Source organism: Humulus lupulus, chromosome 1 (assembly GCF_963169125.1).
Source record: "Humulus lupulus chromosome 1, drHumLupu1.1, whole genome shotgun sequence".
NCBI lineage: Eukaryota > Viridiplantae > Streptophyta > Magnoliopsida > Rosales > Cannabaceae > Humulus > Humulus lupulus.
Window position 1 is genome coordinate 251,340,656 of NC_084793.1, and position 21,239 is coordinate 251,361,894.

Consider the following 21,239-nt stretch of genomic DNA (forward strand, 5'->3'; position numbering starts at 1 on the left):
CTAAGAACTTAATAGGAAGTCTAGGATAGTTTTTGGGGCTTTGATCCTTGGAGTAGCTAAGGAGTTTAGCTGAAATTAGCTTCCAAATTAAGGTAAGGTTTAAGGTTTTATCTGAGTTTGCTGAGCTTTGTTGAGAATGATTTCTGAGTTTAATTTTGGATGGAAGTTTAAGGATTTGAACATGGGAATTGGAGGAATCAAAGCTGGGAGGAACATTGAAGGCAACCTAGGGTTGGATTCATTAATCAGAGGTAACAATTTTTGACCTTGATTATCTGGTTTCTGGTTTTGATGGAGTTCTTGAGCTTCAGAGCTCAAGTTTGATTTTTGTGTTTGATGAAGTTGTTAGTCAAGGTTTCCTATTATGTGGGTGTTTTGGTTGAGATATAGTGAATTGTAGGTTCAATTTTGAGTTTAGTTGAGGTTTGGAGTGGATTTTTGGAGCTTTGGCTCTTGATAGTTCGATGGGAAAAACCCGGAATTTTGCATGTTCGGGTTGCAGCACTGTAGCGCTAGGTTGGGAGCGCTACAACGCTAGGCTATGTTCCTGGGGGGCTGGGTTTCTGACTATAGTGCTGTAGTACCCTCTTGTAGTGCTATAGCGCTACCCTGCCTCTAGAACTTGGTTTTTGGGTACTTTTTAGGTTTTTGCTTGGGGGCTCAGGGGACGGTTTCACCACCTCGTTTGGTGGAATTAGAGGTCCCGAGAGTGCAAGTTTGGTCCCAGGATTGTCCTTTAGAATTCAAACTTATCGAAGTACCATTTTATGGATTGTGACTAGGTGTACGCTAGGGCTTGGGACGGGATCATGCTTGAGGGTCATCTCTATTAACTAAAGCACTTGGAATTAAAGGTAGAAAACTGCACCCTTTTGTGTGGCTGTCATGGGACTAAGGGCTCCCTATATTTGAATACAATTGTTGTATGATTATGATATGCCATGAGAGCATGAAATAAACGTCCTAAGAGTGCCGGAACTAATATTTGTGCAGAGTATGCGGCTCGACCATTGGTAGCTGAGGATAGCTTAATAGTCACTAAGCTCGGCTTATGCGGGATGGAGTCAGTGGATTAAACACTGGGCTCAGCATAAGTGAGCCGGAGACAGTGGGTTAAATAGAGGGTGCAGCCTAAAGGCGTCGACCCTGAGTATTATATGATGAATATTGATATGTTATTATTATTGTCTATTTATTATAACTTGTTTGAATAATTGTTTGACCTCTCTGAGTAGATGACTGTTATGGCATGCTGAATATCTAGTTAACAGCTTTATGGATTATATGGTTGTTTGTATTGTTTATGCTCTGCATTATGGTTTTCTTGTTGGGCCTTGGCTCGCGGGTGCTACGTGGTGCAGGTAAAGGCAAGGGAAAGGTGGACCATTCCTGAGTTGGAGAGCTCTGAGGCAGAATGTACATAGTCAGTTGCTCGGCCGCCACGGCCGAGGGATGGTACAGGGACAGGAGAACCTAAAGTGCCTATTTTTCCATTAGAGTGGCTTTTGGTTGTACATGAACTTTGAAATTTTGTAAACTGTCCTTTAAACCTTGTTTTTGGGATCCCATGTATCAAACGTTTATTTAAATGAAATTTGTCTTTTATGACCAAAATTTTTTAACCCTAGTTCGATTATGGTTTTAGTATCACATTTTTAACTAAAAGAATTGATTAGCAAGTCTTGCACCTTTATAAATACACAGTGTAATGATCTTGGTTATCCAGGGCGTTACAAGCCCATACTTACATCTTGGGGACTTGACAGTATAATTGATTGGAAGTGTTAATTATAGATATGAGCATCTATAGCTTCTAGCAAGAAGTGAAATGATGATCACCTTATAGCTTGGCTCAACGAGTTAAATGATTGAGTACTCATTTTTGTGATTAAAGTTCACGAAATATCATTTACAAGGAACTTAGTGGTATTTAAGGATAAAATACAATGAGGGGTAAAATAGTAATTTGCACCTGACTCAATTGTAAATCATCTATAGAGGATTTAATGACAAATTATGGTTGTAACAATGGATAACATATTTACTTTAAGTGTAAAGCGTTCTATGAGTTCAAGAGTGCAATTCCAAGTTTTTAGTGGAGCCACGAGCAATTAATAAGGTAATGAAATTATTCGATAATAATTTTACGATAACTAAATGGAGCTTGAAGTCATGGGTCCTTACACATAGTGTTAGGATTGGTCAAAATTAAAAGCCTAATTTGTATTACACAAATTTGTGTAAAACCCTTATACGATTTCACATAATGGAGGTATGAAATTTGAATTTGAATTGTAGGCATTTAAAAACTATTTTTGGGGTCTAAAGTGGTACAGTGAGGTATCTAAGCATGCCCAAAAAGATTTGGAACATTTGGAGGTGTTTTGGGACACTCTTAAAGAGTTATACTAGGGCTTGATGCAGTATGTCACCACTTGGAATTTCAGGACCCAGATATCATAGCAGGTGATGTGTCACTTGTCTGGTCCGTACAAGGTCAATTTTTAAGCTCTACATGGTTATTTTAAAAAATTTAATCCTATTATTTTTACTTAATGACAATACCTATACTATAAATGATGGGAATTTATGGCTTAAAACTTTAAATCAATAATTAATAAATGGAATTAACTCAATAATTAAAAGCCTAGAGATTAATCAAGAATCATATTCAAAGTATGAAGGGAAATATTAAATATTTAAATATTAAAGAATAATCTATAAATTGACATAAAATGGAGAGTAAAACTACAACACCTAGATAGTTAGAATATACACAAAAAATACAAAATAATTATAACAAAAGAATTGACAAAGAGTAATGGGAAACTCAAAAACGAAAAACCAAATGCGCCTTTGTCGCAAAACAAAAATGTAGAACCAAAGGCTTATACACGATGAAGAGCACTATCCAAATTATTTATTCCAAGCCTTCCAAGAGTTGCTTGAAGTCTTTACAAAATTAAATGAGAATTGAGATTTAACAAAGACTTAAAACTCATGTCACTCTACCACAAGAGACATGTGTTACTGATTGCCCATGAGTGCCTGCACAACACATTGCCTCTCAGCAAGCAACGTGTCGCCTGTAGGCCTAGCCAGCTTGACAAAAAAATGACCTTAAACATCTACAAATGCTATCAAACTTTTTGGGCATGTTTAGAATCCTTATTGTATCACTTTAGATCTAAAATGATCGATTACAGATGCCTACAACAAAACTCATATTTTCGCTTCAACTTAAGTGAAAATTGTTAAGTGTTTTTCATCTCATTGTGTAAATAACTTAACTATTATATTTAACCAATCTCAACAATAAAAGGGGTCTTTTAGACTTTTGAGTTAGGATCAAACTTCTCAACCCCCTTTGTAACTTATACCTCTCTAACTTCTCTCTCAGCTCTCGGTTTTCTCCAAGATATTCATCAAGAAAGTGCTTGCCTTGAGAATTTCAAAGGCTTTATTCAATCTCAATTCCCTTTCCTCTTTGTAAAACCTCAAGCATCAATGTTGGGACAGATATAGAATTTGGACAATGATATTCCTCGTGTAGGAGTCTTTTCGTGTTTCTCCCTCAAGTTTGAAATTTCAATTGGTGCTCTTCTCAAGGGTTTAGTGTTCTGCGACATGTGCATGATTTGATTTTGTTTTTGTTTTTGGTTTGCATTTGGTTTTTCCTATCTTTTTTTGGGTTCTCTACATTAAATATATTTTTTACTCTAGAATCTATCTAATTAGGTGGTGTAAGTTCATTTTCCCCCAAAACATAGGAGTGAGGCTCCTCGGCATCTGTGCCAAGTCTTGTTCCCCTCATTTCTTTGGCTCTGTCTCCATCATCTGTCTAGGTAGAAACCCCAATTCTTTGTGTATTGGTGTACCAATAAAAGTTTCCTCAATTCCTAGTTTAGCATAATGAACCACTTGCATGGTCTATCATCCATATCCATATTCGTTTACAATTAAACAAAACTTTGACTTCCAAGAGGGAGAAGTAATTTTCTATCGATGATCCATATTACAGCCGTAGACCATACAATGGAACAATCCATTAGTCCTTAGCCATGGACCATAATGTAGCGACCCACCAACGAACGCACAATCACCTCCCTAACAGTAACATCATCCAACTCAAGAGCCATTGAAAAATCTTCAAATATTAAGTTTTGTACTTGACGCATCACCTCCTCCACTTCATCAGCTTGAGCTTGATACATTTTAGAGAGAGTATAGGGTTAAACCCTAGACCACACTAGAGCATGGGTGGTCTCATATGTGTGCCTTATTATGTTGTTCAATTCAACTTTCTAGGTTCATAATAGACACAAAACGTTCGAGGCATGACTCACATAAAATGGATAACTTTGAATAATGACCAACCTAGTCCTAGTGCGTTATAAGTCCAAGTCACGAGAAATGGATATAAGACATGTTTTCCATTCATCTCATATATATTAAGTATCTAGCTATAGGGTATGACCTTTTAGTCCGAATTGAGTGACAAATACAAATATTCCAAGCAAATAATACGTCAATATGTTTTCCAATAATGCAATGTTCATATATTCTCAAAAGTAATGTAATATTTGTTATGTCAGAGAGAAGAAGAGAAAGAAAAATAAAGCTTTTGTATTTCTCGAAACTAATCATAGAATTACATAGGAAGCGTTTAAATATAGGCTGAGATACAACTCATTACTGATAATTAGAGACAACTGAATTAAACTAATTAACTCATTAGTTATTAAACTCAAATACAATGTAACTAACTATAACAAAATGTGTAATGAAGGTTTAATAGGCCCCCTCAAGATGGAAAGATATGTTGATTACTCCCATCTTGGATATGAGTTCTCAGAAGGGAGCTAGAAAAAGGGATTTAGTGAGAACATCAGCTAAGCTATTTGATGAAGTAACATGTCTCATTTTGATGAGACCATCTTAAACTTTCTCACATATAATGTGGCAATCAATGGCTGCATGTTTGGTTCGTTCATGGAACACAAAGTTCTCTTAAATGTGTACAATTGCATTGTTGTGATAGAATATCACGGCTGGAGTAGTTTGAAGAATGCCAAAGTCCTTGAGAATAGTTGGACCAAAGTGATTTCGCAAGTAGCATTGACCATTGCTCGGTATTCTGCTTCAACTGATGATCTTGATACAGTAGGCTTTTTTGACTTGCAAGGAATGTACAATAGCCAGATATGGATCTTCTGGTTTCAAGAAATGTTCCCCAATCAGCATCAGCAAATGCTTTGATAGTAATTTCAGATTTGGAGGGCAAGAATAACCCTTGGCCGAGAGTTCCTTTAAGGTATCTCAATATTTTGTTGGCAACTTTCAAGATGAGGAAGTTGAGGTTGAGTGAGGTTGTAACACCCTAGTTTCCATGAGGTGTTAATGACTCATATAATAAATAAAGTTGAAATAAAACATCTTTCATTATAAAGGAATCAAACGTAAATGACAACGCAAATGTTTAAAAAGAAAAAAACTCCGGAGTTTCATAGTTACCGTTTAAATAAAACCAACATTTGACTCCATAACAAGACTTAAAACAACATTCGAACTCGTAATAAAGCAGGTCTTAAAACTGAACAGTATACATTAAATAAATTTTCAGGTAGGCCTGACCCCTAACGGTCGTGATATCCATGAGATGTACGTCATCCACCAAAACTCTCCAACTCATTGCCCTTCAATCCCTTCCTTGCCTTTACCTACAACACATAGTACCCGTGAGCCAATGCACAACAAGAAGAGTTGTGTAGGACACAACCCCCTTACACTCACACAAAAACATAAATAAATACTTCAAATAAAATACAACAATAAATAATTAAATCATAAACATTAACATTAAAAAACATGTAAAATCCAAAGTAAAAATAAACATAGTGCATTAAAGCAACTAATAACATAAGCATGCATTTTCCAACACATCATAAGCATGCAATTTATAACGTAGGCATTCATTTAAAAACATAAGCATGTCCAACAAAGTATCACACATACACGTACACACATAAGCAACACTGAATATAAACTACTTAAATCAGCAGCAATCCACACACTAACACGTTCCTTCAAGTATCCTTAGCGAGCCCCCAATCATACAACATCATATCCCATAATTAATAACATAACATTCTCAAAATAGATAACTTAACTTCCTAGGACCCAAATGACCTTAAAAATAGGTTTATGAAAGTCCCAAGACCTTACAATAGGATCCCCAAGACATTTGGACCAAAATTCCTCATTTTTGGAAACATATGCACCTCTTTGCAATAGGCGGGTCGACCGGTTCATAGGAGTTGGTCGACCAGTTTCTTCCAAAATTAAACCCCCTAAAAAATGCAGGTCGGTGGACCGGCTATTAGTAGCCAGTCGACCAGTTGAGAAAAATTAAACCTGCGACAAATCACAAATCGGCCGATCGATCCCTACCATCCAGTCGACTGGTTGAACCCAGACATGCCCAACTAACAAAAATTTGACCTTGAAACCCTACCAAATCAAACCTAACATGTTTCTAACATCATTAAATCAACTCTAAAAATGAAAACATTATAAAATCCCCATTTAACACAATTGATTAGCCTTTTTCACTTTCAAACCCTAGATCTACAATTAGACTTAAATAATAAGGTGTTAAAGACTTACCAAACAAGACCACAACCACAACCACAATCCTCATAATCCTTGTTTCTTAATGGTTACTCCTTGTCTGTCAACATTGATCAACGTTCTCCTTCAAATTCTTAAGCTTCCAAGATTTAGATCAAAGATGAGAGGTTCTTTGATATGTTAGCCTAAAGTATTCGTAAACTGCTCCGTCTGTCAATCGTACGAAGTATAAACGTAATTTCCTTTATTTATTTGATTTATTCTGATAATGAATTGTGTAAAAACCTAATTACATTACATTCTTCAACCTTTAATTTTTGAATGTGATTTCCTAATCCCATAATTGTCCTTTTACTTAAGCTAATTTTTTTTTCCTTAATTACACTTTCTACCATAAAAGCTCATATTTCTACTCTAACCCCCATATCTCAAGTATTATCACTTCTTGGCCCTTAACACTTGAAGAAGCATAATTTGTGGACTGACTAACAATTTCAAAAAAATAAATCATACATCATTATTCATGCATATTATAGTTCATATCATTAAACACATAAACACATATAAATTGCAAAAATACCCTGACCCAAGCCAAATTATCAAAATACCCCTTACTAATGAAAGTGAATATTATAGAGGTATTGGCTGAGTTTATTGATCGAGTGAGCTATGATTGGTCTTGTGCTTGTGAGATAAATCAGTTTTCCAATTTGGCTTCGATAGGAAGTCAGATTGGTGAGAAGATCCCCTTCTTCCATGCTTAGGTTGTTGTTAGGTTCCATAGGTGTAGGTGTAGATTTTGTTCCAAGATATCCTGTGTCGTCCAGAAGTTGAAGAGTGAAAGGCCTTTGTGAAACAGAAATGCCTTTGCCAGACCTACCAATTTCAAGGCCAAGAAAAAATATGAGATGACCAAGATCTTTTAGTTTGAATTGAGAATCTAACTTAAGTTTGAATTGAGTGATAACAATCTCACAATTACTAGCTATGACAATGTCATCAATGTAAATAAGTAAAGCAAAGAAAACACTTGATTTATTTTTTAGGAATAAAGAGTGATTCGAAGGAGATTGGTGAAAACCATCTTGGAGTAAAATGGTACTTATCTTGGATAAACATTGTTGAGATGCTTGCTTGAGGTCATACAAGCTTTTATTTAGTTTGCAAATTGCATTTGGTGGAAGAGGCCCTTATGGAGTATATTCTTTTGGCAGTTCCATGTATACATTTTCATGGAGGTCGCCATGTAAAAAATCATTGTTGATGTCCATCTGATGAAGGGTCCAGTTGTTGATAGCTGGAAGAGCTAACGGTTGCTTAAAAGTGTTAAATTTTGCAACAGGTGCATAACCTTTAGCAACCAATCTTGCTTTGCATCGTTCTATATCTCCATCAGGTTTATATTTTACCTTATATACCCATTTTCTATCAATAGTGTTGCAACCATTAGGTAATGAAATAATTGAACACATATTATTGGCCTCAAGAGCTTGGAGTTCTATTGTCATGGCTTGTTTCCATTCAACTATTTTATTATTACTGGAAAATGATGTGGGTTTTGCTATATTGTGAGCAGCAAGAATGGTAGCTCGAAAAGAATTAGATAACTTGTCATATGAAAGTGTATTTGCAAGGGGATGAGCTGTAGAATAATGAACTTTTTCTAAATCACAATGATAGTTAGTAAGATGAGATGGGGGATGAACAACTCTACCTTGTCTTGTTGTTTTGGGTCCTTTGTTACCGAGTGTAGAATCTATCTGTTGTTTTTTGAATGTATTGTCAATAGCTACTGGTATGTGTCAACTTTTGTTGAAGTTGGAGGAGCTGCAATATCATTAGATGTAGTACATGGAGATATGTTACATGAAAACAAAGAATCATTAACAGATTTGTGTAAATTTTGCAAAGGGAAAAGTTGTTCATGAAAAATAACATCTATGGAGTAAAGAACATGCTGGCTTTGGATATCAAGAAGGCAGTAAGCATTCATGTTCTCAGAATATCCTATAAAAATGCAAGCTTTTGATTGAGGAGAAAATTCATGCCTTTGACTTACAAGTTGAGGCATAAGCTAAACAACCAAAATTCCTTAAGCGACTATATTGTAGCTCATTGTTGTACAACATTTGATAAGATGTTTGGTCTTTAAGATTGTTGATGGTGTTCTATTTATTAGATACTCATCAATTTTTACCATATAAGCCCAATATTTTAGAGAAAGACTTTATTGAAACTCTAGAGCGTGAGCCACATTTAAGATGTGTTGGTGTTTCCTCTCAACAAAAAACTTTTGTTGCGTTGTTTCAACACATGAATTATAGTGTAAATCTCCTTTTGATGCAAAAAAAAGTCAAATTAAATTCTCTAGCATTGTCACTTGTAATAGCCTTAATATTTGATGCAAATTGAGTGTTGACATATGCAAAAAAGGTTGGAATCATAGTGCTTGCATCTGACTGCTTTTAACATATAAACCCAGGTATATCGAGTATGATCATTGATATCGCTTAATAACTCCTAAGCGGTCGCAGTAGTAATCGGACTATGTCGTATCCACATAGAGGTGAAATACAAGTAAAAAGAAAGATTAGTAAATCAGAAATAATAAACTTTGAAATAATATAACTTTGAAAAAGAATATAAACATTAAATAAACAAAATCAAGGAATTAGAATCAGAAAGAAAATATAGAAGACATAAGTTACATTGATGCAAATATATATATATTTTAATAAAATTGATTCATTATACACAACTATAATTCTACACCATTAATTATAGTTGGAAAATATATATAATAAAGCTCACCTTAAAATATGTTCTTTAATAAAATTATACTAACTTCTAATTTTAAAAACCTATCATATTATATACCTTAGAGTGACAAAATACCAATGGAAGAATGCAGTAAAAAGCATATAATATAACAAATATCCTAAATTAAATTAAAAGTATAAATTACATAAGAAGAGCATGACTAGACTTATGTAAAAGACACTAATAAGTTTAGAATAAAAATTAGAAGAAAATAAATTTAATTGTAACAAAGATATAGAAATGAAGAACAAAATAAAGAATCAATATATTAAAAATATAATGTAAGACATGAACTTCACTCTAGCCTTTCCACAAGAGAATTTAGCCTAAAATAGGCATTGTTTTCACTCAAAGTAATGTAAAAGAAATGAAAGAAAAATAAGAACAAAAATTCTTTTCTCTCTCGCTATACTCTCCACACTTAATTCCACAATCTGATACTTTTTTACTCCATTTGGTCCTCTATTTATAGTGAAAAAATAAACCAAAATATGTTAAAATCATGTACTAAAGTGTGGGAAAAATGGCTGCAAAATAGGTGCAAAGTGGGACAAGTGGGAGACAAGTGCAGCAGACGTTGGCCACGTGTCAAGCACCGATTAGCTCAGCTTGGAGTACGTCTGGCGCGTGGGAGACAGCACTCAGATCGTGGTAGCTGACTGGTCGGGTGCGTGGGAGACAGAGGCTAACGTGTGGGACAGGTGGCGGGCTCGGGTTGGACGGTACAACTAGAGGCGTATGGCTCGCGTCAGCCGTGTCAGGTCTGTCAGCGGCTTGGCTTCGGCGCGGCTAGGCTCAGCTTCGGCGGCGCGGCTGGAGGCTAGAAGGACACGTGGGCTGAGCTAAAACTTGGGTTTGGGCTCCATTTTGGGCCTAATCTTGTCAAAAATACCACTTTATCATCATTCTTTTCAATTATATTTCCTTCTTTCTTCTTTCTTTTTCTTTTTCTTTGTGTCAAAATACATTTTTTTTCCTAAAAATTAAATACAAATTAAATTAAAATTAATATTTTCAAATATAAAATATATAACAATAAATCCATGAAAATATTAATTAAAACTTAATTAATTTTAAACTTTACACTATAAGAAAAAACAGTATTTATAACACTTAAAAACTGTTAACCGGGATTATTGATAGCACTTCTGAAAATGCTAACATAGCCCATGTTATTAAAAGTCTAGTCTTTTCTATAACAGTTTTTGAATGTTATGTTCGGTGTTATCTTAAACTATTCAATAACACATTTTTAGGTGCTATAATATTCAAATAATAACATTTAGATAGAGTTTTTGGTTATAAATTTGAAGTTTAATCTTGTACTTTTTTCATAACACTTTTCAACTGTTACATTTGATTGTTTTGATAACATTTTTAGTTTGTTATATTATATAAACCATAACGATTTTTTACGCTTATAATATGTTTTTAAATCATAACATATAGTAATAAAATTTTAAATTTTATTTTGATAAGTATACTTATATGGTTTTTTTTTTAATTAAAAGATTTTCATTATTGTATTTTGATAAAAAAAAATTCAAAATTAATCATAAAATGTAATTCTCAATAGATTGATAAACCATAAGTATTACATTAAACAATAACTAATTCAAACCATGAATGTGTCTACTTCATGAGATCTTAGTTCTAACTTAAGTTTGAAAGCATAACATAATAAAGTTTTATAATCTTGAACAATTTTTACTTCAAAAATGAAAAATAGAAACATTACAAGATACACAAAAGTAAACCATGCGTGAAACTTGCTCCATCCTTCAATTCATCATCCTTTGTGCACTTGTCTTTGTTGTGAGTCCATTTGTTTAGCTACAACAAAATTTAAATAAGTAATGCTTCAACTTAAAGTTATAGTAAACTAAAAGAGTACATAAAAAAAGTTAATTATCTAATTATAACTTTATCTGCTGGCCATGCAATTATACTATAAGCAAAATCTGCTCTATAAAAAGATAATATTAGGGCCTTCTCACCTTAAAGAATGCAACCGTCCAACAACAACAGACTTCTCATGCCAAAAAAATGGTGTGGGTTTAACATGCTTCTTGAGGATAGACTGCATAAACATAATACCAAAAATCAGCTTGACCCAAATTATATATTTGTGTTTGTGTGTGTGTGTATTATATACATGCGTTTATAATCAAAACAAGAGAAACTGGGAGCATCAAATAAAGTAAGTTTTCTCATTGAAAAGTTTCCATCAACACTTTGTCTCAAATTAAAAGGTAGGTGTAAAAATCGGGTCATTTAAAAGTTAAAAGGTGCCATTGGTGCTCAAAACCAAATGTTTGTTTTCCAATCCAATCACACAATTTAATTGGAAAAGCTGAGATGCCAGGCATCATTAATGCCACACAAACAATTACTCTAGAGTCCAGACTAAAACTAACAAACAAGGTTAATAAACTGATTCATAAACACAAAAATAAATCATTGGTAATGAAAGTTACTACCACCAATTTTTTTTTTTTAACTAGGCTCTCCACCTAAAAAATTTGAACAAGAAACCATAGCAATTGCTATGTAGGTGCCCAGGAAAAATTTGAACAACAGATCTTGTTGGAGTAAATTACATGCCTCACCATTTGAGCTACCCCTCTTGAGTTACTACCACCAAATTAACTAGTTCAGATTAACATATTTTCAAAGGTTTCCTTACCAAAATTTATTTTCATTAGTTCCAATGAGAATTGTGTTGGAAGCACATGCTATAGAAGAAAGTTGTATATCCTGATCTAGTAAAATTCAGAACTCTTTTCAAGTCCCGCATAGAATTATGTTGCATTAAACTTCCAAGATTTAGAATATTAACTGCTATAAAAAATACAAACCATTGTACCTTATTTGGATAATGAACTCCACTTGGTGGTCTAGGAATGTGTACATGGAAGGCTGGACACTTGTAGAACACTGACCTAAATAAACAGAAACAAAGATTTATCAAATATGATAGCAAAGATTCTCATTTGTATACGTCCAGACGTGATGAGGAAGTAACATGCAACTTACAAGACTTTATTATCAGCAATCATATCCATGCCACTAATTGGTGAATCTATTTGTGCAGGCTGCACTGGTCTATTAGAAACAAAAATGTAACCATTCATCCCACCACTGCAAGATTACGAATATACAGCAAGGTTAGCACTAAAATTGTGAAAAGCTCGCACGAAAGAACGAATTCAAAATTGCTTGTCATCTTGTAAAAATGACTTCTGATTTAGAGAAAATATTTTTCATGTTCACAGAATATACTGGATGTCTATGTGGAAACCTCTACATTTTCACCAAATCTTGAAAATAAAAAAGGAACAACGGACAAAATACCTGGATTCTGGATCAATGTCTTGTTTGACTTGAGTATTGATCAAGTTCGGATGATCAATATTACTTCTATAGAAAGAAACTTATAGGAGAAATTCCTCAAATTTAACAATAAAAATCCAAAGATGTGAAAAAAAGGGCATGGCATAAAGCAAAACAAGAATTATTATAACAATGCATTAAGACATGTCTGGCTAATTGATATGAACGATCAACTTCCATATGTAGACAATGAGCACATGAAAATCAAATGAAAAAGATCCCAAACTAAAAAAAAAATTGTAAGAGCACCTACATGTAAATATACACAAAGCAATATCCTGATGTTAACACAAAATAAGTATTAGACTCTACTTACCGGTCGCTGGTAGTATTCTGCCTCCCTCAAAAGCTCGGCAAATTGAGAGTCTTTTAATGTAGGAACAACACCATCCCTTAACCAATTAAGTATGTGTCGGAAATGTTTTCCATCCCTATCAACAAATACAAATCCCTGCAAATAATAAATAAGTATAAGGACTGATGTGTTTCAAAATTAATTTGTAAGAACTAAATCTTCACCTATAACAAAGCATAAACTCTTTCATTGCTTTATCACTTCTTCTTTCTCTTATTTATCTTTAAATTTGGAAAAAAAAAAGTGAAAGAGAAAGACTAGATTATTATTAAGTATCATCAATAAAGATTACAGAGACTATAACCAGAAGCATCAAAGACAAACACAGATAGGCCCATAACAAAAGCAGAGACAAACCACATCAAAGCCTCACATTCAGTCGAAATATCCGGCTTAAAGTCAAACTAAGACAGAAGTTTATTCCGTCCCATAGATTTTCGAAGAAGCTTTCCTTATGTTGAAAATTCCTGTCATTTCTTTCCAGCCAAACCGCGCAATAACCATATCTTCACACCACAATTCCAAAATTTATTCTGCTTTTTATTGTATGCAATACTAAAATAATTCTAGAACCATAAAATCATATAATATTTTCTTGGAATAAACCATTCCATTCAAAATTCAGACAGAAACTTTAACCTCTTTAATATAGACTAAAATTTTAAATTGTCAACTTATGGGACACAGTCTATGTAGATATATGCATCTACACGCATAGCACAGACAGATGTATGAACATTTACAGATGATATAAAAGTACACATTTCTGTATGTATATGCTAATAGATAATCCCTCTCTAGCGCACACACAATCATATATCTACAAATATAAAATGAAATCTGAAGGAATAATATGTAAACTAAATACCATTTCAGGATCCTGACACACAGTATGCCAACCACTGAACATTGTAGCAAGCATTGAATAAGGCTCTCGTTGAGTCAAAGTATCAATAGTAGTGTAAAATTTCTTCCCCCCTGCAACCAATAATAAATTACATTCAGTCTACCATGCATAGATATGCACTCAATATATTAAGATCTATCTTTCAAAAATATATATATTAATTTTTTTTCTTTTTAAATAAAAGGTCAATTTGCATTCTATTTCAAGTAATAAATTGCAAATGACATTTTTATTTTGTTTTATCCATTTATGTGCAGAAAGAAAAGTTTTATGTATAATTCAGTGCTTCCAAACAAAGTAATATGACTGGCTTACTACTGATTAAGTATCTGAAACAAGTCAGAAGGCAAAAATAATAAATCCTATCTCTGGTATTGATTCATGAGCCAAACAGAAACCAATTTCCACATATCTACAAATTTTAACCGGAGTAAATAATCGGACTTTCCAAAATAAAAGTCACACAATTAAATATCATACACAAGTTTTACATCCACTTACTCAAGAATTATGTGGAGGTGACTCTTAGTCTTTAAGGATCCAAGATATTTCACAATATTTTTGTGGTTCAAATTCTGCAAAAGAGAATAAGGTTTATCAGTCTCTGACCATTCACCTTCTTCCAAGGATGCTAGTTGTAGGATTCAACTCAAGTGAAAGAACATAACAATGAAGTGATAGCTATCCATGGTGTTTAACTAAAATGGAAGTCCTCAGTTTATATCTCAAAAGTTTCATTGCTAAGCTGCAGGTTTTGGCATGCATCAACCAATCTTTCTTATTTGTGAGTTCAAAACTGCATAATTAATACACGCTACTTGAGTCATACAAGCAAGATAACAGGACTAGTGTATATATGGATACACGACTGTTATGTATTAGAGGACTTAGGAATTTAAGTACATAAAGAACAATTGAGTATAGTATTAGGTTAACAAAGTTCAGGTAAAACAGAATGTGATATGGCTGTGTGATAACAGTAGAAATTAGGGCCAGCAGATACTTATATCGAGCCCATTACCAACCAAACTATAGTGTGGATCTACACATAGACAATCCTTAACAAATAAGATGGTGACCGAGGCTGGACCACAACCATCACTTTATAACTGAGTATGAAACTAAATTTAACTTTGTAATGCTTCAGTTCCTAAATCTCAGGAATATGCACAAGAATGCTAAATGTGCATCGCATAGGAAAAATAAGCTTACCAAAAATGCAGATATGACAGTTGTAACAGAAGCATCAATGAATCCTTCCCAAGTTTTTTTTGGAGATAATTTGATCAATGGGGTTCTTCCAAAAAAGAACCCAAAGAAATATGCAGCAATGTCGTTGATAACTATAAGTGTTGCTGGAAGAAGAAACCTGCATGCATATTTGACGGTGCATCAAGAAAGAGAAACAAGATTTGGAAAAAAAATAAAAAAGAGTCTACATTGAAGATACATAAATATCAAATTTGGGGAATAACAATCTTACATAAATAAGCTCAGCATTTCCATAAAATATTAAGCACGTAATTTGTGAATACAAAATACAATATCAGGCAGGTCTGAGGAAAGAATTTATTACTTTTATAGCCTTCTAAAGATATTATACAAGACCCTTCACAGTTCTCATTTATAGAGGATATAAAAAAATGTAATAAGTACAACCATCATGTAATTTCTTGATCCAATAATAATAATAATAAGAAAGCTGCAAAAGGTCGAAGATGTGGAATTAAAGAAATATTTAGTAAGAAACTAAGCAACCTGAGATTTCCATAAAAAGTTGTTTTACCAGATAATTCCTTCGAAAATGTTGGCTACTGTGAAAGAGGACTGCGTAAACACAATAATCATGATCATGTGTGTCCATGCATACTGACCAAATTGATATTTGTACATCCTCTTCTTCTTCAATGTAATGATGAACCACACAAAACCTAAGCCAAAGCGCAAAATAAAGAAGAAATATATAAATATAAGCCAGTTAAACATAACCAAAAAAAGAACTAAAGCCAACGGAAAAATTAACCAAAAAGCAATGAGCAATAAGACAGGATTCTTGATTCAAAATTATATATAAAGCTAACTAAAAAGAAGCAAGTAAATGAAATGCTAAGTGATATTTAAACTAAAACATGGCTTTAAGATGAAATGTCTGATAGCAAAATCCAAATTGTCACCATACAACAAACCTGCGATATATAAGGTGTAGCAGATAACCATATGATACTTGATAAGGCTGCTAACAAACTGATGGAGAAAGTTGTCCAAAGTTATAGTATTAAAAAGTCGTTGACTGAGAATGCGACCATATACAAATAACATGGTAGTGAAGAAGAAGAGCCTGAGCATACAAGTCAACAATGAAAGAAAACAAAATACGTCATTAGTTATCATTATATAAGTTGACTGTTTCAATTGTAAAATCACACTTCAACTATTACCACGACAAGAAATTAGTAATCTGACCAATTTAACAGCCTAAATCCTGGGAGATGCCTCTCTTCATGGTCTCGCCTTAGTAGGTTGAACAGCTCTTTCGCCATAAAGATTTGGATAACAACTATCATAGCAGTAATACAGAGATGACCCATATATATAATGAATGCAAATCCCCCAATCATCCAAACAGAAGAGCATGCCCGTATCCACATAGACCTGTACTTGTTACTATCATCAACAAGTAAATTGCCTCCATTGGCTATACTAACATCTGGAACAACCTGAGAGGCCAACAGGATATCTCAAAAAAAAAATCCAAGGTTGAATATCAGCTATTATTAGAAAATTTTCAAATTTCAATTGTACCCATCATCCCATCTCTTATAACAAATCCAAAGCCCAATAAATACAACATCATTAATTTTAAATGTGAATGACAATGACCAAAACCTGATTTTATGATGTGACTAACCTCATTTGAACGTCTTCGATGTCGAACCCGACCAGTTGGTGTTAATGGGGTGCTAGTGTTATCCTTCTGCATGCTCTTTAGTTTGGATTTCACTCTTACAAAAAAGCATACATATAATGCACAAAAGCCCTACCTGAAAGATTCAGACCATATAGTAGGCAATTATAAGCAACCACCTATAACTCTTAGATTTTCAGCTAATATGTACACATAATTCTCCAAGATTCTGAAACTGGGATGTGCATGATTTCTATTCTTAGCTTTAAAAATAATCCAGGTTTCCCATCAGAAAGCTCCCCGAATAAATTTTAGATCCCTAAATAAAATAAACGATGAAAAATTGCATATTATACAAACTGCAATAGAGGTTTTATTGTTCTCACCAACAAGAAGAGGAATGAAGCTAAGAACCAAACAACTAAGAGCCCCAGACCACCACAACCAAAGATCAAAATGTCCACCAATAAATATACAACTGTGGTACGACCCCCCAACAGCTCCTTGAACTAAAAATTGGACAAGAGGATCAAGAATTTAAGCATTAAAGACATGGAAAGTAGAGCTAATAATTATAAGAGATACCATCTACGATGAACTTGGAAGCAATGACCCATAATTTTCAAATAGGACCAACAAACCAAAACTGGAAATGGAGGCATCGAACTAACAGAAAACAAAAAAGTCGTTAAATTTTAGCTAGAAGATCAGTATCCCACAAAATGTTCAAAACCATTATGAAAAGTTACCATGTGAACGTAAATTATAGTACTAGAAGTAGTAACCATTGCTAGAAATTAAGAAAAACAACAACCCATCTATTCAATGTCAAAAACAATATACACCAGTCTATATTTAGCCTAGTTCATCCATGTTAAATAACTCAAGCACCTTCACTCACCCTAGACAATGGAACTACTTATTTTGTAGAATAGAATCTATAGAAACAAACGTTTCGATATATTTATTACCTTTGAAGTGAAATTTTTTTAATAGTCAATAGAATACTCAACAGTCTAAACCGAAACATTTGGTAAAAATAAGAACAAACTTATTGAACTCGTCACTATATTTATATGAGCTGTTACAAAGACCCATGGTATTTTTTTTATTCTCTCTAGATTTTTTTTCATATTCATTCGTTACTCAACTAAAGCTTCCATTTTACGCATACAAATTCGCATTTAAATGCAGAATACTAATTCAATCATCATCACAATAATAGAAAAGTGCATATAAGAGGTGCAAACATATCTTAGATTCTTAGCTCAGAATCAATTTCGAATCAAATAGAAAACAAGTGGAAGAAACTAGAACAACATAAAGCAGAGGAGAGAGAGAAGACGAACAGAGGAGAGTTGAAAGATCAAAGTGAGGAAGCGGAGAGGAGCGCCGCCCAGCGGAAGTGAAACTAAGAGAAAGAATTAGAATGGCTGCCAACGTTTAGGTTCTGTTTCTGAATCTTAACATTTCAATGTTTGTCGTCTCACACTTTTTGTCGACTCTGGAGCGAGTCTTCGTGAGGCAGAGAAGAGTTGAGGGCGGAGAGACTTCGTGAGGGCGGTGAGGCAGAGATGAGTTGAGGGCTGAGAGACTTCGTGAGGGCGGTGAGGCAAAGATGAGTTGAGGACGGTGAGTCTTCGTGAGGGCGGAGAGGGCTTCGTGAGTGAGAGATGGAGGCTGAGAGAAAGGGTAACTTAGAGAAAGGCTGAGAGAAAGGGAATTTGGCAAAAATTCATTTTGCCGCCTGAGTTTTTAGTCATATGGCGCCAAAATCAGACCGCGTGTTTTTAATCCCACTATTCAGTTCCGTGTTTTTTAAATCCCCCCACTTAATAATAGCACTTCTAAATATATGCTATTCTTTAATGTAATATATACTCAATATTGTTGTAGTGTTAAGACTAATAAAATGATATTTTTGAACACTAATCAATCATCCACAATGGTCAAAAAATACTTGTACCCTTCAATGATTATCTGATGAAATGCACCCCAAATATCCAAATGAATTAAATCAAAGGTTGCTGTAGACATATTATTATTGGATGGAAAATACAGTCTTTTTTGTTTAGCAAAATGACATATAGAGCAATGAAAATTATGAGACTTTTGTGCTGAAAAATGTAAAATTTTATTCAAAGAATTTATGATTAACATTGAAGGATGGACAAGTCTATTGTGCCATTATGTTACATCATTACATGAATTAGAAAATGCAGAAACTAGAGGTGAAAAAGACTTTTGTTCGAGGTAGCATAGGTTGCAAATTTTATTAGCTATCCCAAGTCTCAAAGTCTTTGAAAGTCCATGTATTTCACAACCATCTGTAATACATATAATATAATTTGAGGTAGCTTTTAAGAAGGAATTCAGAGAAAAAATATTGAATTGAAAATTTGGAACATATAAAACATTATGTAAAATAATATTATCATTAACTATGATAGTTCTCGTTTTAACAATTTGTGCCTGTAAACTAGTAGGAAGAGTGACATATTTGGCAAATAATTCTCTGTTAAATGAATCAAAGCGCTTAATGTTTTGACAAACATGGTGTGCAGCATCACTGTCTACAATTCTTATATTGGATGAGTAAAGAGAAGTGTTATCAGAAAAGTTGGAAACAACAAGTGTAGTGTCGACAGGGGTTGTGTTGTTCTTATGTAAGAGCTGACTCATTAAGAGGAATCAATTTCTGACAATGACTAGAAAGACGAGTAAAAGAACTAGGTTCTTCATTGGAAGAGTTTTCTTGGGAGACAGAAGTCGTGTTAGCTCCAGGCTTGTTCTTGTCTTGAGTTTTCCTTTGATTTCAATATCTAGGGGGAAATTCATGAAGGAAGAAATGTTTATCGACCAAGTGATTGGGTTTGTGGAAGTTAGAGCAAGTAGGCCTAAGTTTCTTACTCTTGGGTGGTTGAGAAGGATTTGATGTACTGGGTTGAGCAACAACAATAATGAGATGTTGAACAATGCCAAAGGTTCTTTTGTTTTTCTTGTTGAACAATCATGTCAAACACTTTCAAAATTGATGGAAAGGATCAAAAAGAAGAATTTGGGTATGCAACTAAAAGAAAGACTCGTTCAGACCGGTCAAGAATTGCAAGACAGATTTTTCATTATAATGGTCAATTAATTGTTGCATAACTCCACATTTGCAGTTAGGGCATGGTCGAAAATCCCTAATCTGGTCCCAAAGGGATTTTTGTTTGGTAAAATAGGTGCTCATATCTTCATCTCATAGTTGCATTGTTTAAAGATGAGTGTAGAGTCGAAAAAACACGAGGCCCATTTCCGTGATTGAATTTGTCATGGAGTTCTTGCCAAATCTCCACCTCACAGTGAGTGATACTTTTTCGTGATTGATGCTTGCAGAGTGACAGAATTATAAATCCATTCAATAACCATGTGATTGCATCGGCTCCAAGAAAAGAAGAGGTTCGTCAGCTGCAGGCCAGGGCAGAGAGCCTTCGATGAAGGAGAGCTTGTTCTTGGCACCCAAGGAGATAATGGTGCCTCGTTTCCTAGATTGAAAGTTGGAGCTGTGTAGAATGGTTGAAACAATGACAACACCTAGGTTTTCATTTGAGCTCAGAAAATAGGGATTCGAATTCTCCTCACGTGCTTGACGATCTGGAGTATGAAGGGAAGAGAATTAATCGATTTGCAGTAGAGCCATTTTCACTATTTGTAGAGTGTCTTTGTTAGTCGTATCGTTGCCATTGTTTGGTTCCGTATAGCTCGGAATGGGGCCATTGTTGGGATGGGTGGAGTTCCGATTTGTGCCATTGTTGGGTTGAGTAGAACTCGGATTGATGCCATTATTGAGCTAGGTAGGAACCGAATTGAGCCCATTGTTGAGTTGAGTAGAAAGACGTGTTCTAGGGAAAGCCATAGCATTCTTGGAAGATTAGATGTTGTAAATCTCTAATACCATATTAGTTGTTATGCTAGAGAGAAGAAAAGAAGAAAGAAAAAAAATAAAGCTTTTGTATTTCTCAATACTAATCATAGCATTACAGAGGAAGCCTTTATATATAGGTTGAGATACCAGTCATTACCGGTAATTAGTTACAACTGAATTAAACTAATTAACTCATTAGTTATTATACTGAAATACAATGTAACTAACTATAAACGAATGTGTAATGGAGGTTTAATATAATGAGTACTCTTATTAGGAAAACATTCACGGATTAGCATTAATTAATCTTGAAAATTGGAGT

At 34.1% G+C, this 21,239-nt stretch overlaps 1 protein-coding gene and 1 long non-coding RNA gene across 2 annotated transcripts; both read right to left on the reverse strand.

Moving 5' to 3' along the window:
• Nucleotides 1–11,453: 11,453 nt before the first annotated feature.
• LOC133831406 (uncharacterized) lies at nucleotides 11,454–12,562 on the reverse strand. The gene is made up of 3 exons (XR_009892498.1): nucleotides 12,487–12,562; nucleotides 12,317–12,392; nucleotides 11,454–11,530 (listed from the first exon to the last, which is right to left on the reverse strand). It is a non-coding gene; the product is annotated as an uncharacterized LOC133831406 (long non-coding RNA).
• Nucleotides 12,563–14,602: 2,040 nt separating this feature from the next.
• LOC133832297 (phosphatidate cytidylyltransferase 1-like) lies at nucleotides 14,603–18,432 on the reverse strand. The gene is made up of 8 exons (XM_062262663.1): nucleotides 18,360–18,432; nucleotides 17,401–17,519; nucleotides 17,014–17,146; nucleotides 16,569–16,822; nucleotides 16,292–16,443; nucleotides 15,892–16,036; nucleotides 15,318–15,474; nucleotides 14,603–14,680 (listed from the first exon to the last, which is right to left on the reverse strand). Exons 3-8 carry the CDS (start codon nucleotides 17,083–17,085, stop codon nucleotides 14,603–14,605), a joined length of 858 nt encoding a protein of 285 aa, XP_062118647.1. The 5' UTR covers nucleotides 17,086–17,146; nucleotides 17,401–17,519; nucleotides 18,360–18,432.
• Between the last annotated feature and the right edge of the window lie 2,807 nt (nucleotides 18,433–21,239).

Coding starts and splice junctions, on each gene's coding strand:
- LOC133832297 (XM_062262663.1), bottom strand. CDS start 17,085: ATGCAGAAGGATAACACTAGCACCCCATTAACACCAACTGGTCGGGTT. Junction 16,823..17,013: donor ATCGAAGACGTTCAAATGAG/GTTAGTCACATC, acceptor TTGGCCTCTCAG/GTTGTTCCAGATGTTAGTAT. Junction 14,681..15,317: donor CTGTCATATCTGCATTTTTG/GTAAGCTTATTT, acceptor TCTCTTTTGCAG/AATTTGAACCACAAAAATAT.